Genomic DNA, 15683 nt, shown 5'->3' with positions numbered 1-15683 from the left:
CATTTATACAAGAAGATATAGATGTCTGCATTCAAAGTTAATTCGAACAAATTCACATTTCACACATACTGTGTATTGACATTTATTTGTTTTCGAAATCTTACAAAGTCACGGTAAGCTTTTGTTCATCAAGTTTCTAGAAATCAGAGAAAGAGTTTCATATAATTTGTATGTTTCTTTGGTATAGTAAATATATGGGGGCGAAAGTTCACTAGACCCAGGTCAACGCGATTGGGCTTCTGACCTTATACTGGTCACATATCCAAACCAAAGCTCCAAAGGAGGAAGTAGAAGATGAATTTGTGGAAGCTTCTGCAACAAACGACACCGTATAACTCAACTTCTCCCGAACCTTGTCGAACTTTAGAACTTTGGGCTCCACCCTCACCTTGACACCTTTTGGTTCCTCAATGTGAGCGATATACTCACAAGCCCGTGACCCAACGTTCGTCACAGTCCTCTTATATCTCAACCTCGCGCCTTTCACGACGTTCACCGCGAACGACGGGTAGTTCAAATCACCGGGACTAGTTGCAGCTGGACACGTGTAATCGGTGCCGGAGAACAAGAGTATTCTCTCTCTCGTGTAATTTAAGTTGCACAAGTAGTTAAGGTAATCGACGGTTGACAGGTCGTATACCAGCCCCGGATCTGCCGCTCGCGTTGGATCCACGTGTCCCGCTCCAAACTCAAACGCTGTAGCCGCCGATCTGTCTCTCGCGCCCATATCTCCGATCGGCTGGTTCCTGTTGTCGCTGGTACTCGCTGTCGTCATGAGCGCCGATCTGATCATCGCCGGTGACCAATCAGCGTGAACGGATTTGATCAGAGCGGCGATCCCGCTGACGTGCGGACAAGCCATGGATGTCCCAGAGAGAATATTGAATTTGACGCGTCTCGGGTCGGAGCTGAGGAGGCTAGGGCTCGAGAACGGCGACCAACCGGCTAGGATGTTCAATCCGGGAGCCGTAATGTCCGGTTTAACGATTTCCGGTCCGGCGACGCTAGGTCCCCTGGATGAGAACGCGGCGACGATCGGGGCGGTTGCACCGTAAGTGGTTCCTCTGAATCGAATAGATGCGACGGTGGCGTTGGGTCCACCGGCGAGATACTGGAGCAAGATTTTTCCGTCGGAAAAGCCGATGGAAACCGCCGGTAAAACGTGAGGATCAGCTAGAAGCTCCTCTCCTTCGGTCTCTCTGCTCACAAGAAGCATCGCAACTCCGCCGTTCCGTTTGACCTCTTCTCCCTTGGCCGTTCTGCCGCCGGCTCCTCTCAAGCAAATGACGATCTTACCCTCGACGAGTTCTCTCTTGAGCGAGTTCCCAACGCAGAACGCGGCTCCGCCTCCTGGTGATCCGGCCGTTGTGTTGAACACTAGAGACAGGTTCTTGAGGGTTTTCCCTTTGTGCAAGGACGATCCAACCAACCTTTTACCGGTGCCGATCCGGACGATCGCCGGGAACGTCCTGTCGGTGTAACTAGCAGCAACGGTCATCACCCAGGGAGCTCCATTACTCAATGTGGATCTAGAAGGACCCGAGTTACCCGCGGAGCAAGAGACGAAAATGTTCTTCTGCATCGCTCCAAACCCAGCGATGGCGACCGGGTCGACGTAAAAGGGGCGAGAAGAACCACCAAGCGAGAGAGAGATCACATCCACACCGTCTCGGATGGCTCGGTCCACGGCTGCCAATACATCGGTGTTGGCGCATCCTAAGGTCCAACAAGCTTTGTAAGCAGCGATCCTCGAACTAAACCTCATCCCGGATGCGAATGCGCCTCTCGCTTGCCCGTAAAAACTTGCTTTCCGGACCATGCCTCCCGCTGCCGTCGATGCTGTATGCGTCCCGTGTCCTTGTGCGTCTCGTGCCGACCTTTGTTAATATATATACGTTGGGAATCAAATACATGAAGATATTTTATGCATGTTCTCGAAATTAACAGGAGTCATAATATGTAATAATCAAAATTTCTTTCAACCATCTAACCTGAAATCAGTGGTTTCGTTGATTTTTCCTACGATGGATTCGTAGCCTTTGTAATACGCGGCAGCTCCAATAATCTTCTTGTTACACGACGAAGAAGAGAAGTTTGTGCCTTCATCGCACGAGCCTCTCCATCTTGACGGGACCGGAGGCATGTGCGTGTCTCGGAAGCTCACATGCTCCGGCGATATTCCTGTGTCCACTAGGCCAATTATAACGTCCGAAGCTACACTCGTCTCGTTCCAAAGTCCGATCCCATACTCGAGTCCAAGAAATTCATGAGAGTGTGTTGTGTGTAGAGATAAGAGCTCGTCTGGATACGCCGATATAAACCCTTCTGTGCTCTTCACTCTCTCGAGCTGGTCGTCGGTCAGAGTCGCCGAGAAACCGGACATGGCATTTTCGTATATATAGTGAACCTCGGGGAGAGAAAAATCATCGTCGCCAAGATTCTCTGTTTGGAATGAATTCAAAAGTGAAGTTACGATCTGTTTTGTATTGGTTTTGACAGTGTGGATCACGTATGTTTTTTTAAGGGATGAAGCATTTGATGTGAATAAGATTAAAAAGAAGAGGAAAAAGACCAATGATCTGATGAACATCATGGGACTGTTGTCGTTAAAAGGATACAAGGGCATTAAAGAATTTGATGTATCTATCTATGATTCTTAACGACTCGACGTCTCTATGTGTATATAACACATAAGGATATGTGTGACGTGTGAATACTGTGAGCTGTGAGCTGAGAAAAATGTGACTCGAAGAGCATTATATTAAAATAAATAAAAAAATTAAAAAAAAAAGGTAAAATGAAATACGTGATGTTTATATGTAACTGTCGCTATTTGTGGTTTTTGTGCGTGTCCGTCTGTTACTTAATGTTGCTTTACGAGTCGTGGGTTCATTTATAATTTACCAATAAAAGCAAACAAATACTACAAGTTTTGATTAATATCACTTTCCAAGACTTGGGATCACACAGTAATAAAATATTTGCCTAACAGGATGGAGCGTGAGGAATAAGTTTAGCTGCCTTCGATGCGTAATCCGTAAAATACTTGGTTGATTCCACATCTTTTCACACATCATTATGTTTTTTTTTTTTTTTTGTGTGTGCAGAATTGTGAGTTATGTTCAGTCATTTTTCAATTGTGCAAAATCGATGAAAAGATAAAAGAAATGCTGAAAGATAAAATATCATAATTAGGTTGAGATATATACTCATTTAATTAAAAATTGAATCCCATAACACAAAGTTTCTCAGATTTTATGATCTACGATTTTACAGCTTGAGCAATCCAAATTTTAGTAAATTTGAACGGTTAAATAGAACAGTCGATGGAATGACTTATACTCTTAAAAAGAAAAACAAGTCTTCAAAGTTAGTAGACCCATCGCGTAATCGTGATTCCTAATGCCACAGTGTGATGATTCCACTAAGTCATTTGCTTTACGAAACACAGTTCCACTACTTATCTCGGATGGATAAATACATAGCTAGTATAACCAGAAATTGTTGTCTAATAATGATAATAATAATATCGTATGACAAGTCGAAATTCTTATAATATTTGCTTAATACAAGTAGAAGAATATAATTCGTGTAACGTAAATCCAAATAACATGAAATAAACTATCAGCTGTTTTCGAATTTAGGTTGTAAACATATATATAAATAGAGAAGAAAAGAAAACGGGTAGTGGTTTTGATATTTGAAATAGGACGTGGGGATGCAGCTTCCACCACCGCCGGTAGGTGACATTAAATGAGGGACAGTTCGATAATAATTGGGGCGTGACTTAATATTACTCATCTTTATAAGTTTTATGATTCTAAACATTGCTTGTTGCCTTGTTCCCATTTTACTCACCCTCTCTCTCTCTTAGAGAATCCCTCTTGTCTTAGCTTTGAAGCCAAGTTGGAACACGTAAGCCACGACTAACGTTGTTTCTTTAGTAGTTTCTACACTCTTATAAACGTCATAGATATTCCTCGATCGTATCTTCCCATTAAATTCAATACATTAAAGAAAGGATACATTATTTTTATATTCGTATATGATATATAAATAATGATATATGACACACCAAATAACTTGTTTATATTCGTATTGGCTCTTGACCAGACCTTGATGTACGTCCACCAAGGTCTATACTGTACATTTGGATAATTAATATATCAATTTTCTTTTTTTTTTGGATTATGCTTTTCATATTTTTTACAAGACATGAAATGATCTTTTTTTTTTTTAACAACCATCTTTAATTATTAATATGAATTTCAAATTACATAAAAACAACAACATAAACATACAAGACATGAAGATGCCAAAAAAAAGAACATACAAGACATGAAATGTATATTCTGTAAATATAGATATATAGAAGTTAGACTTTTATAAACAAAGCTCGATTAGCTCAGATGGTAAAGCTTTTATTCTTGTGGTCATGGGTTCCCCACGGTGGGCACAGATATTCATCCTTTTCTTATATTTTATGAAGCTAAATGGGCTACATATTCTCCATATTTTAAGCCCAATTGGGATGAGCCCATGACCGTGGCGGGTGATGAGTCCTTCCTTTATATAGGTGCAAGCGAATCCACTCCATAAAACGATATGAAATTAAGAAATTGCCATTGCCCTTCCCCTTTCTCCTTGTCCTTCTTCTTCTTCTTCTTCCCGCTTTGTGGTTTCGTCTGTACAGTGTCGTCTTCCGCTTATTAATTACGGGAATTGAATGGGTGTGGGAGGGAAGTTCTGGGATTTGCTGAAACCTTATGCTCGACAACAAGGGTTTCATTATCTCAGAGATAAACGTGTTGCTGTTGATCTTTCCTCTTGGATCGTTCAGCATGAGACTGCCGTTAAGGGTTTTGTCCTTAAACCTCACCTCAGACTCACTTTCTTCCGAACAATCAACCTCTTCGCCAAGGTTCCCATTTTTTGTCCTTGAATTGTTACCTCTCTTGTCCTCCTTGTTAAACTTCAATTGAATCGTTTCCTAGTCTTTTTGCCTTCCTTGTCTCTTTATGGGAGTATGGGTTTTTTCGAATTTTCGGTTTCGCATATCTTTTGGTTTTTTTTTTCTGTCGAAACAATCATAATACGGTTTAGGGTTTTGCAGTTTGGAGCGTATCCCGTTTTTGTGGTTGATGGAACACCTTCACCCTTGAAATCTCAGGCGAGAATCTCCCGGTTTTTCCAATCTTCTGGAATTGATACTTCGAGTCTGCCTGCAATCAAAGAAGGTGTCTCGGTTGAGAGAAACAAGCTGTTTTGTGAATGGGTTAGGGAATGCGTGGTAAGTCTTGAAGCTTTAGATGCTAATTTTGCTTATCTTCTTATGTGTTTCTTTTTTTTTTTTCAAACTCTGTAGGAGCTGCTCGAATTGCTCGGTATCCCGGTTGTGAAAGCAAAAGGTGAGGCTGAAGCTCTCTGTGCACAACTGAATAGTCAAGGTTATGTGGATGCTTGCATTACTCCTGATAGTGATGCTTTCCTATTTGGTGCTAAGTGTGTCATCAAAGGCATTAAGCCTAATTCAAGAGTAGGTCTTCTCTTCCGTTACTCAATATTATTCTGACCCGCTAATCGCCTTTTTTGGTTTACCGATGATATCTCATTGTGTGTAGGAGCCATTTGAGTGCTACCATATTTCAGATATTGAAGCTGGCCTTGGTCTGAAGCGGAAACACTTGCTAGCCATGTCTCTATTGGTTGGAAATGACTATGATTCAGGTGGTGTTCTTGGGATTGGTGTGGATAAAGCACTTCGTATTGTCCGTGTGTTCTCCGAAGACGAGATACTCGAAAGGTATATACCATAAGCTTATTATCTCTACTTTTCTTTGTGACTGGTCATTTCTTGAACGTGTTGAGATATTATTTCATGTAGCCTACATGACATTGGAAAAGGGATGAAACCTGCATTCAATGATGGAATCAAATCATTGAATGATGGTGAAGAATCCTGCTCCGAGATGAAAAGAAGATTTCCTCATTGTTCTCGTTGTGGACACCCGGGCAGCAAGAGAACTCATTTCAAATCCTCTTGTGAGCATTGCAGTATCGATAGTGGTTGCATTATGAAACCATTAGAGTTTAGATGTGAGTGCTCTTTTTGTTCCAAGGATCGAGATTTGAAGGAACAGAAGAAAACCGAGAATTGGTGGATTAAAGTCTGCGATAAAATTACTCGAGGGCCAGAATTCCCAAACAGAAAGATTATTGAACTGTATCTATCCGATAGCTTCACAGGTATGAAATGACAAAACAACTTTCATGTCTGCATTATATGATTCTTGTTCTGAATCCTAATCTTTATGTACCCCTGAAGCAGAAGAGGGATTTTCAATGTCTTGGGGAACTCCTGATACCGAAATGCTAGTGGATTTCATGGTTTTCAAACTGCATTGGGATCCGTCTTATGTTAGGAAAATGTTGCTTCCGATGTTGTCGACCATATATCTAAGAGAGAGGGCAGAAAACAACGCGGGAAATCCATTGTTATATGAACAATACGAATTTCACTCAATCAAGTGCATAAATACTAGATATGGGCATCAGTCCTTTGTGGTAAGATGGAGAAAACCCATATCTACAAGTGGTTTTACTCAGGGAGAGGCAGAAAAATCGATTGTTGTATGGGAAGACGAGCTAGTCGAAGACGAGGAGTCTGTTGATCCCTTAGATGGGTTAAATGAACCACAAGTGCAAGATGATAATGGTGACTGCTTCTTGCTAACTGATGAATGCATAGGACTTGTTCAGTCTGCTTTTCCTGATGAGACAGAGCACTTCCTGCAAGAGAAGGTAAGGTATATGGGTTTTGTCCTTTTTGTTTCCCTTTTGAAACTGTTGGTTAATTTTTTTTGTTAAAATGTCAGAAAATGCGAGAGTCGAAAAATAAGAATGTTTCTAAAGAAGCATCATCATCAAGAACAACAACAATGGGTGTACAAAGAAGTATTACCGATTTCTACCGTTCAACGAAAACAGCAGTAGACACTGGGGGAACTCAAATAGCTTCTATCTCTGCTGAAAAGAAGAGACAAGCAACTTCTACTAGTAGTAGCTTTTCAAAGTCTGTAAGGCGTCGTCTTTTGTTTGGATAGAACATTCTTGATTGGAAACTATCTTTTCGATCTTTTCTCCATCTGTGACTTACTGATCTTTTTATTAACGGTTTATAAAATAAAAAAAATGGTGCTGCCCAGGATCGAACTGGAGACCTTTTGCGTGTAAGGCAAACGTGATAACCACTACACCACAGCACCTTATGAACTTAGAGTATCAATAGTTTTACTTAGAATGTTTTCGCAGAACAATAAGCTCGTTAACGTAATGGGGGAAAAACGGCGCTTTTGAACAAGAAACAAACAGAGAGCAGAAGGTTTGGTCTTATCGGGAGCAAAAAGGATGAGTGTGGTAATAACATCAACCATCAATTCCAAATCTCTCTCGCCGACTCGACCGTTTCCGTCATGTATAAACAATTCTCCCTCACTGTTTTTAATCTCGGCCTCTTTCTCACGGCGGAGCTCAAATATCTTCCTGACGAAGGTGTCCTGTGCCAAGAGCCCAGATGACTACCACGCAACCCTCAAATCTCTCAATTCACGAGGCCGGTTTCCCAGAAAATCACTTGGACAGGTTCTCTCTCTCTTTCTCCGCAGCACTCATAGACACATACATTTCTCTTTGAGGTTCCTGCGCTTTGTACAGTTTAACTTAATTGAGACAAATGATCGAACACCATGTGTGCCCATGTTTTTTTTAGCTAAGTAGAATGATTGAAACCTTGTTTGTGTCATGTCACAGCATTACATGCTGAATTCGGATATCAACGATCAGCTAGCGGCTGCGGCTAATGTGAAAGAAGGAGACTTCGTGTTAGAGATTGGTCCTGGGACTGGCTCTTTGACCAATGTTCTTCTCAATTTAGGTGCTACAGTTCTTGCCATCGACAAGGTTCTCACGCCATTCATTGACTGCTTGTTTATTTTGCAGCTCGAAATGTTGATACTGATTTTTTTGCAACCAAATCTTTAGGATCCTCATATGGTGGATTTGGTGAGAGAAAGATTCGCAGGTTCCGACAAGTTCAAGGTACCCAACAACTTGTGTGGTTTCTCTCCCTGATGCTTTGTGGTTTTTCTGAAAAGGATTGTTAGAGTGATTTCCTGATCAGATGTGAACATTTGCAGGTTTTGCAAGAGGATTTTGTCAAGTGTCACATCCGTTCTCACATGCTCTCCATTTTAGAGAGTAGAAGGTTATCAGATCCAGATTTTGCTCTGGCAAAGGTCACAACACGTTTCTTCTTTTGGGTCACTTGGCTCTAACTCAGCACCCCGAACCACATATATCTTAACGTTGATTGTTTTGTTTACTCAATGGTATTTGTATATATTATTAATGCAGGTTGTTTCCAACTTACCTTTTAATATAAGTACTGATGTTGTCAAGCTTCTACTTCCTATGGGTGACATCTTCTCACACGTTGTGCTCTTACTCCAGGTAAAGCAAAATTTGCTCTCCTCGTGTTCAAAGGATCATCTCAAATACTATATGTACATCAAGTGTGACAATTTTATTTATGCTAAATCTTAGGATGAGGCAGCTTTGCGCTTGGTTGAGCCAGCACTACGAACATCTGAATACCGACCCATCAACATTTTGGTCAACTTCTATTCAGGTACTTGTTCCATTATCGCCATTTTTTTAACTCTTCATCTGTTTGCAAATCTTGTGATTGCTAATGTGGTTCTTTTGCTGAATCTCTGTGCAACTTTCCTTTGTTTCAAGAACCGGAGTACAATTTCAGAGTTCCTAGGGAAAACTTCTTCCCTCAGCCCAAGGTATATTAACAGTTTTGATTCTCTAAACTTCTGCATCACAAGAAAAATTAATCGCTACCAAATACATATATGGCCACTCATCGTCTTGTGCTCCTTGCAGGTTGACGCTGCTGTTGTAACATTCAAACTGAAGCATCCGAGGGACTATCCCGATGTTTCGTCCACCAAAAGTTTCTTCTCTTTGGTAGCTAAAACTCTCTTCAGCCTGCTTCTTTAGACTTTTAACAACAAAACATCTGAATCCATCCCACAACAGGTGAATTCTGCGTTCAATGGGAAGAGAAAAATGTTACGAAAGTCTCTCCAGCACATATCATCATCTCCTGAGATCGAAAAAGCTCTTGGAGTTGCAGGTCTTCCAGTCACTGTGAGTAATCTCTTTGATGACTTATAAGGGTCTTAGGGTGCGGTTTGCACGAATCTCATATCTTCTTAAAATGAGCTTGTTAGGGAAGTTGTCTCTATGTTTGGAAATTATTAGTCAATTGATACTCAAAACCTTGACTCATAACTATCTTTTTTTTTTGTCCTACGATGTCGTAGTCAAGGCCTGAAGAGCTAACCCTGGGTGACTTTGTCAAGCTGCATAATGTAATCGCCAGAGAATAGGACCAACGAGAAGGACTATATATATATATATATATAAAGTATACATGTTTTGTCAGCTTTCCACAAAGTCACTTGAAATCAAAACAGCATGAGGAGGCTGCCACTCGATGCAGATTAAGCTGTCGATGCAGATGACACTATATACTCCAGAAAGAAGAATGTGAGCAGTCTCCATATAATCAGGAAACAGGAAGCAAGTAGAGTACATACCCAATCTTGTTCTTGTAGAATTATGTCTTTGATAATCTTTGATTCTTTGTAATGCAAAGTGTTAGATTTGTAATCCCAAAAACGACAAATGTCTTTTTACAATCAGAAAAATTTAACCTTCACCGGAGAATTAAGTCTACAATTTACAGTGAGATCATCATCATCCATGAAATTGGTAGATAAGATCCAAAGCTCTCAACTTGGAGGCATGTGGGTCGAAATCAAACCCGTACTCATGGCCACTCCTCGCTTCCGTCGTCGAAGTCTCCACCACGGCCGACGACGGTGACAGTGGCCGTTTGGCTCTCTTGTTCCTGATGAAACACTCTCTCATCTTCTCCTCAACCTTCTCCACCGCCGAATCTCTCTCCTCAGCCTCGCCGTTCTCTTCTTCCTCCCCTAATTGCATCGGCTCGACGGAGGAGAGACTATTCTCCGCTTCCGCCGATGGAATGGTGGATAGGAAAGCGGAGAGGCGGTGGTTGGCTATGCGGAGAGAGGAGGAGATTTGGAGGAGCTGGTTTTGTTCCATGGCGGTTCCGATTTGCTGCGCCATGAGAGTTGCTTTCTCCAGCGATGATATCAGCTCAGCTAATTGCTCTGTATTTCCCATGATCTCTCTCTCCAGATATTTTGTGTTTTAGATTCTGTACGACGATATTACAGTCGCAACGAGTAGCCAAGTTTGGTCCGAGGAAGAGACTGATGACATATATATAGACGATATCTGTGTATACTACTTTCAGTTTTGGGCCTTCTATTGGAAATGGGCTATAATGCCTCAGTAAGACTACTCGCTAGGTTTGTCATTTTTGTTTTTTTTTAAAATAAAATAAATAAAGAGGGTCTTCGATTTGTTTTTCAATTCAAGACGCACAAACCCACTTATACTATTTCAAACCCAATTTACCAATCCATGGTTGTACAAACCTGGATGATTATTTGTAGGGTTTTTTTGCTGTATCTTTTCAAAAAATGATGTGAGAAAAAACCTACAACCTCTAAAACTCTTAAATAATTGCTTTAAGAAAAATAAAACAAAACTAAACATGTTTAAAAAGTGTAATATTTTTTTTTGGTTAAATAGTTAATCATTTTCTACAGTCCAAACCAATCACTCCATTATAATAGATGAAGTGTCATTTGTGTTTGTGTGTGACTGTGTGTGAGAGTAAAGAAAGAGAGAGTATATTTTGCATTTAATGATCTCAAAATAATGATGAGTTGTGAAAAGACAGACACATGGCCAAATTAAATTAAAATTAATGTTCCAATAACATATAAATCAAAGAGCATATAATGCATTCCCTTCTTATCCACAAAACCTAGTCCTGTTTTTGCGATCCAAGAGTTTATCTACCAATATAATTCTGAATACACATAATATCCTGGTTATTAACATACCATTAATTTAATGTAATTTACTAATCACAGTTTTTTTAAAAAAATTTGGTCAATAATACGACGAGAATAACGAATCATTGTCACGTGAAGCAACATTTTCAAATAATTTAATTGTTATGTTTGTATGCCAGCCAAAAATTGCAACGTAATTCAATTAATGTATTTCTTAAATTAAATAGATCAACTGGACGTAATTAAGTGGGCCATAAGCCATAGCTCACGCGACTCACACATGCTAAGTCTGGTAGTTTTGTAAAATCAGTAAAGTAGAAGCACATTATTGTAATTGACAGTTCTTATATTCAAATTATCCACGACACGTGGCATAGTAGCCGGTAAAACTGCTGTGACTTGAGCTTTTACCAGATCGGATGGTCCTACAATAAGACACGTCAACTGTGTGTAGTAACGTTATAAAACAGAACGAAATCTAACGGTCAGATCGAATTTGCTAAGATGAATCACAGCCGTCGGAAAGCTACTGCTTTTAAATTAAGGGCGTAGGAGAGAAACTCGTAGGGCTTTTCTTGGGAGGGGAATCTCTGTGATACTGTAGCTTTTTATTTTTTTTTGTTTTCATAATTTTATATTATTTGTCAACTGTTTCAAGAAAGTAGTAAGCTAAATAAAGAAATACGTATCTTTAAAAATATATTATAGAATCAGATTTGATCGAAGTTGTCTTTAGTTTGTACTCTGTGCTGCTAACTACATATGTCCCTTTTATCTCTCTTTATTTCTCTCTCTCTCTAGATCCTGATGTGATTTGAATTTTTTCAAATAATTTAATCTGAGCAAGAGAGAAAAATAACAAAGGAAGAGGAGCAGGTGTTTGTTTTTTATCGTTTGGAGTTTGAGGAAGAGAAGTCAGCAGTTTGTCTAAATATTTCTTTGTATTCTTGCAAGATTTCAACAGCTCCCTTTAGTTTCTGCATTACACTACAAAAAATGGTGTATGGGTAAGTGAGTCTTGGGATTATTCATCCATATTATGTTCTCATGTCTTAACTTTTTTGTAATGTCGTCTGGCATAAATGCTTTATCATTGAAGGTTTATTAATTTAAATCTCACGGTAATTTTTCTACTTCATTCTGATTCAAATCATAGAAAAAGTTGTAATTTTTGATTGATTCTGCTGTCTACTTCTCATTCTTCAGCTTTTTTCTTCTGCTTTCTGGGTATAAGAAAAAGCTTGAATAGCTTTAATTTTTTTTGTGTCTTTTTGATTTTCGTACAAAAGATGAGAATTTTTTTAAGATTCTGAATCGTAAAGGTTTGTTCTTTGCGATTGATGTTTGCATTCACATGGGAAAAAAAAGCTAAAGTTGTGATCTTAAACTTATAACTGGTTGTTAATTGCTTCATCGTCGATAGAAACAAGTTTGTGATTTCCCCTCTGTTTTCTGTGATTCTTTTTTCCAACTCAGAAGATCAAATTTCCCCTATATCTCATTCTGGTCTTCTCTTTTATATTAGATTCATAATCACAAGTTTATTTTTGTGTTTTTTCTCAGTGACTCGCTCAAAGATCATATTGCATAAATCTATAAATTCTGCTTAACTTCTACTTGTATACTTACAGAATCTCTCTAAATTTCACAAATCAAGTTTTGGCTGGCTGCATAACTTTCACAGTTACAAAATCTTCCTTTAGATCATCCTTAAAGATTACTTCTTAATTTTTGCCTTAGATCTCAGTCTCTAACTTCCCTACATTGGTGCTTACAAGTTACAAGTTGTGTCCACTGAATAGAAAGACAGAGACTTCCCATTGACTTCTCTTTAGAGAAAAGTCTGCAAGTTAACTTTGATCCTCAGCCACATTTTTCCTTTCTGTTACTATCAACAACCTTGAATCACTCTGATCACAAAAATTGCAGCTTATGCTTCCTCTTTTTAAGGAAATTTTCTCCAATCACAAAACTAACCGTTGCGAGTATTGAAAAGTTTTGCATTGACAATGATGGTTCATAAAGAATGAGTCTATGTTTCATGACTGTGAATGAGTTTGTAATGTGTTTTTCATATTGATATATTAGGGAGAAGCATTTAATGAATACGCATCTAGAAACCACTCGAAATGATATGTCGTGGGGAAACTTCTTTCTTTTCTTAAGCAGTGGCTTGTGTGTATCAGTTAGATGTTGTTTTCATGTAAACTAATATTTTTTGTCTTCTTTCCTGTGTTCCATAAGTTTTGATCTTTCTTAATCTCCAATTGCAGTAATTCAGATTCGTGATCTGAAATTTGTCAGTGAGGAACTCAGAGAACTGGGGAAAATTGGATCATTTTCTACAAGTGAAGTTAAAGGAATAAGGAGACAGTGTAAGCTTTTGGCTTTTCTTTATGTTTCTCTCACTGAACATTGTATTAATCAAAGTTTTGATTTTTCTCTTCATCTTCCAATTGCAGTTGGACTCGATCAATGATCACTGATCGATCTGAATATATGGCTGCAGTTCAATTTCAGATGAGGTAAAGTTGTCCTTTTTTTCTCCATAAACGAGGAAAAACATGGCTCAGACATGTATAAGGTTGTAAAGTTTTTTTTATTTATTTTGTGTTTCCTCTTCAGGTTCCATTAGCACTTAATCAAACACAGATCGAGCGGAGAGAATGAATGTTCAAATAGCCTAAGAAGCTGTGATGGGAACAATGGCAGAATTGGGAACCATGGGAAAGTTTGGAGCCATGGCAGAAGAGCAGCAAGGTAACCAGATGGTAATGGATAAACAATCAGCAGAAGAATGGCTATCGCGAGTCCAGTCGCTAATACCATCCGTCCTCAGCAAGGCCAAAACGGTTAAGAATTTTACAGGACGATGGAAGACGATAATCTCAAAGATTGATCAGATCCCAGGTTGTTTATCTGACCTCTCAAGCCACCCTTGTTTTTCCAAGAACAAGCTCTGCAACGAGCAGTTACAATCTGTGGCTAAGACGCTTAATGAAGTGAAAGAGCTTGCAGAGTTGTGTTCAACTGACAAGTACGAAGGGAAGCTGCGTATGCAGAGCAATCTCGATGCTTTATCCGGAAAACTGGATTTGAATCTTAGAGACTGTATGGTTTTGATCAAGACCGGCGTTCTCGGCGAGGCTACATTACCTCTATATATCTCAAGTTCGTTGGAAACACCCAAAATTTCCAGTCTAAAAGAAATTCTTGCGAGGCTTCAGATCGGTCACTTGGAATCAAAACACAGTGCTCTCGAAAACCTCCTTCGTGCAATGCAAGAGGATGAAGAGATGGTTATGCCTTTGATCGGAAGAGCCAACGTAGCAGCTTTAGTTCAACTGTTAACAGCAACTTCTTCGACGAGAATCAGAGAAAAAGCAGTGAATCTTGTCAGTATAATAGCAGAATCAGGACACTGCGACGAATGGCTTATCTCCGAAGGTGTGTTGCCTCCTCTAGTGAGGCTAATCGAATCAGGGAGTCTGGAAAGCAAAGAAAAAGCTGCGATTGCGGTCCAGAGACTGTCGATGACAGAGGAAAACGCACGGGAAATCGCAGGACAGGGCGGAATCACGCCGCTTATCCATCTCTGTAAAACAGGGGATTCTGTGTCACAAGCTGCGTCTGCAGCTGCTCTGAAGAACATTTCAGCAGTTTCAGAGCTGAGACAGTTACTTGCGGAAGAAGGAATGGTTAGAGCCTCGATCGATATTCTGAACCACGGGATATTGTTAGGATCAAGAGAACACATGGCCGAGTGTTTGCAGAATCTCACTGCAGCGAGCGAAGCTCTACGCGAAGCCATTGTTTCAGAAGGCGGAGTCCCGAGTCTCTTGGCTTATCTCGACGGTCCGTTGCCGCAAGAACCGGCGGTAACGGCGCTGAGAAATCTAATTCCGTCGGTGAATCCAGAGATATGGGTCGCTCTCAATTTGCTTCCACGATTAGCCCAGGTGCTCAAGTCAGGATCTTTAGGCGCGCAAGAAGCAGCAGCATCGGCGATTTGCCGTTTCGCATGCTCGCCGGAGACGAAGAGGCTAGTGGGAGAATCCGGGTGCGTTCCGGTGATCGTGAAGCTTCTGGAATCGAAATCCAACGGATGTCGAGAAGCGGCAGCTCAAGCGATCGCCGGACTAGTGACGGAGGGGAAAATTCGGCGGGAATTAAGGGAAGACGGGAAGAGCGTGACGAACCTAGTGACATTGCTTGATTCGAACCCTGGAAACACGGCGAAGAAGTACGCCGTGGCGGGGCTTTTGGGATTGTCGGGGAGCGAGAAGAGTAAGAAAGTGATGGTTTCGTACGGAGCAATTGGGTATCTGAAGAAACTGTCGGAAATGGAAGTAATCGGCGCCGACAAGCTTCTCGAGAAGCTTGAAAGAGGAAAACTGAGAAGCTTCTTCCATCGGTAAACGATGAAGAAGATAGTACCTAATTACTATTATCCAAGTCGTTACTTATCTGATGTAATGTATAAGAATGGTCTTTAAACTTTATCAGAAAGCCCATTGGATAGTTTCTCTTAAGCTGATAAATATTGGGCGTTTTAGCATAAGAAAGCCCAATTTGTTTATTTATTTCTTTAACACTAATATATTTGATAAAAAAACTCTGTTCAGCCTATTCGATTTTTGTGATCGAGATGGATTAGAG

The 15683-nt window shown here is 40.1% G+C and overlaps 5 protein-coding genes and 1 non-coding gene across 8 annotated transcripts; 3 read left to right on the top strand and 3 right to left on the bottom strand.

Annotated features, from left to right (window-relative positions):
• Positions 1 to 13: 13 nt before the first annotated feature.
• On the bottom strand, positions 14 to 2645 carry LOC18994717 (subtilisin-like protease SBT1.1). The gene is made up of 2 exons (XM_006418404.2): positions 1992 to 2645; positions 14 to 1877 (listed from the first exon to the last, which is right to left on the bottom strand). Exons 1-2 carry the CDS (start codon positions 2624 to 2626, stop codon positions 212 to 214), a joined length of 2301 nt encoding a protein of 766 aa, XP_006418467.1. The 5' UTR covers positions 2627 to 2645; the 3' UTR covers positions 14 to 211.
• Positions 2646 to 4642: 1997 nt separating this feature from the next.
• On the top strand, positions 4643 to 7387 carry LOC18994716 (flap endonuclease GEN-like 1). 2 transcript variants are annotated; one of them, XM_024152958.1, is made up of 9 exons: positions 4643 to 4921; positions 5114 to 5290; positions 5366 to 5536; positions 5622 to 5803; positions 5885 to 6246; positions 6329 to 6801; positions 6876 to 7072; positions 7206 to 7229; positions 7312 to 7387. In XM_024152958.1, the coding sequence occupies exons 1-9, from the start codon at positions 4727 to 4729 to the stop codon at positions 7331 to 7333; spliced, it is 1803 nt and encodes a 600-aa protein (XP_024008726.1). In that variant the 5' UTR covers positions 4643 to 4726; the 3' UTR covers positions 7334 to 7387. The 2 variants fall into 2 exon arrangements, with proteins under 2 accessions (XP_024008726.1, XP_006418466.1); XM_006418403.2 differs by lacking the exons at positions 7206 to 7229; positions 7312 to 7387 and having other exon boundaries at positions 6876 to 7200.
• On the bottom strand, positions 7193 to 7265 carry TRNAV-UAC. Its single transcript has one exon. It is a non-coding gene; the product is annotated as a tRNA-Val (tRNA).
• On the top strand, positions 7368 to 9759 carry LOC18994715 (ribosomal RNA small subunit methyltransferase, chloroplastic). The gene is made up of 10 exons (XM_006418402.2): positions 7368 to 7641; positions 7810 to 7959; positions 8041 to 8097; positions 8196 to 8294; positions 8413 to 8508; positions 8602 to 8686; positions 8797 to 8849; positions 8950 to 9033; positions 9106 to 9216; positions 9393 to 9759. Exons 1-10 carry the CDS (start codon positions 7408 to 7410, stop codon positions 9456 to 9458), a joined length of 1035 nt encoding a protein of 344 aa, XP_006418465.1. The 5' UTR covers positions 7368 to 7407; the 3' UTR covers positions 9459 to 9759.
• Positions 9752 to 10331, bottom strand: LOC18994714. The gene has a single exon (XM_006418401.2). It carries the CDS (start codon positions 10279 to 10281, stop codon positions 9829 to 9831), a length of 453 nt encoding a protein of 150 aa, XP_006418464.1. The 5' UTR covers positions 10282 to 10331; the 3' UTR covers positions 9752 to 9828.
• Positions 10332 to 11611: 1280 nt separating this feature from the next.
• LOC18994713 (protein CELLULOSE SYNTHASE INTERACTIVE 3) lies at positions 11612 to 15556 on the top strand. Of its 2 annotated transcripts, none has more exons than XM_024152052.1 (4): positions 11612 to 12031; positions 13298 to 13399; positions 13487 to 13549; positions 13650 to 15556. In XM_024152052.1, the coding sequence occupies exon 4, from the start codon at positions 13721 to 13723 to the stop codon at positions 15440 to 15442; it is 1722 nt and encodes a 573-aa protein (XP_024007820.1). In that variant the 5' UTR covers positions 11612 to 12031; positions 13298 to 13399; positions 13487 to 13549; positions 13650 to 13720; the 3' UTR covers positions 15443 to 15556. The 2 variants fall into 2 exon arrangements, with proteins under 2 accessions (XP_024007820.1, XP_024007821.1); XM_024152053.1 differs by lacking the exon at positions 11612 to 12031 and adding an exon at positions 12038 to 12145.
• The last annotated feature ends 127 nt before the right edge of the window (positions 15557 to 15683 follow it).

This window comes from Eutrema salsugineum, unplaced genomic scaffold, assembly GCF_000478725.1.
Source record: "Eutrema salsugineum unplaced genomic scaffold, Eutsalg1_0 scaffold_5, whole genome shotgun sequence".
NCBI lineage: Eukaryota > Viridiplantae > Streptophyta > Magnoliopsida > Brassicales > Brassicaceae > Eutrema > Eutrema salsugineum.
The sequence above is the reverse complement of the archived record's forward strand: the minus strand, read 5'-3'. Positions and strand labels throughout refer to the sequence as shown.

Excerpts from the sequence above, each read along its gene's own strand:
- LOC18994717 (XM_006418404.2), bottom strand. The coding sequence starts at position 2,626 with ATGCCCTTGTATCCTTTTAACGACAACAGTCCCATGATGTTCATCAGA. Across the intron at positions 1,878-1,991 it reads AACGAAACCACTGATTTCAG|GTCGGCACGAGACGCACAAG; the intron begins GTTAGATGGTTG and ends ATATTAACAAAG.
- LOC18994716 (XM_024152958.1), top strand. The coding sequence starts at position 4,727 with ATGGGTGTGGGAGGGAAGTTCTGGGATTTGCTGAAACCTTATGCTCGA. Across the intron at positions 5,804-5,884 it reads GAAGACGAGATACTCGAAAG|CCTACATGACATTGGAAAAG; the intron begins GTATATACCATA and ends TATTTCATGTAG. Across the intron at positions 6,802-6,875 it reads AGCACTTCCTGCAAGAGAAG|AAAATGCGAGAGTCGAAAAA; the intron begins GTAAGGTATATG and ends TTAAAATGTCAG.
- LOC18994715 (XM_006418402.2), top strand. The coding sequence starts at position 7,408 with ATGAGTGTGGTAATAACATCAACCATCAATTCCAAATCTCTCTCGCCG. Across the intron at positions 8,850-8,949 it reads ACTTCTTCCCTCAGCCCAAG|GTTGACGCTGCTGTTGTAAC; the intron begins GTATATTAACAG and ends TGCTCCTTGCAG. Across the intron at positions 9,034-9,105 it reads CCAAAAGTTTCTTCTCTTTG|GTGAATTCTGCGTTCAATGG; the intron begins GTAGCTAAAACT and ends ATCCCACAACAG.
- LOC18994714 (XM_006418401.2), bottom strand. The coding sequence starts at position 10,281 with ATGGGAAATACAGAGCAATTAGCTGAGCTGATATCATCGCTGGAGAAA.
- LOC18994713 (XM_024152052.1), top strand. The coding sequence starts at position 13,721 with ATGGGAACAATGGCAGAATTGGGAACCATGGGAAAGTTTGGAGCCATG.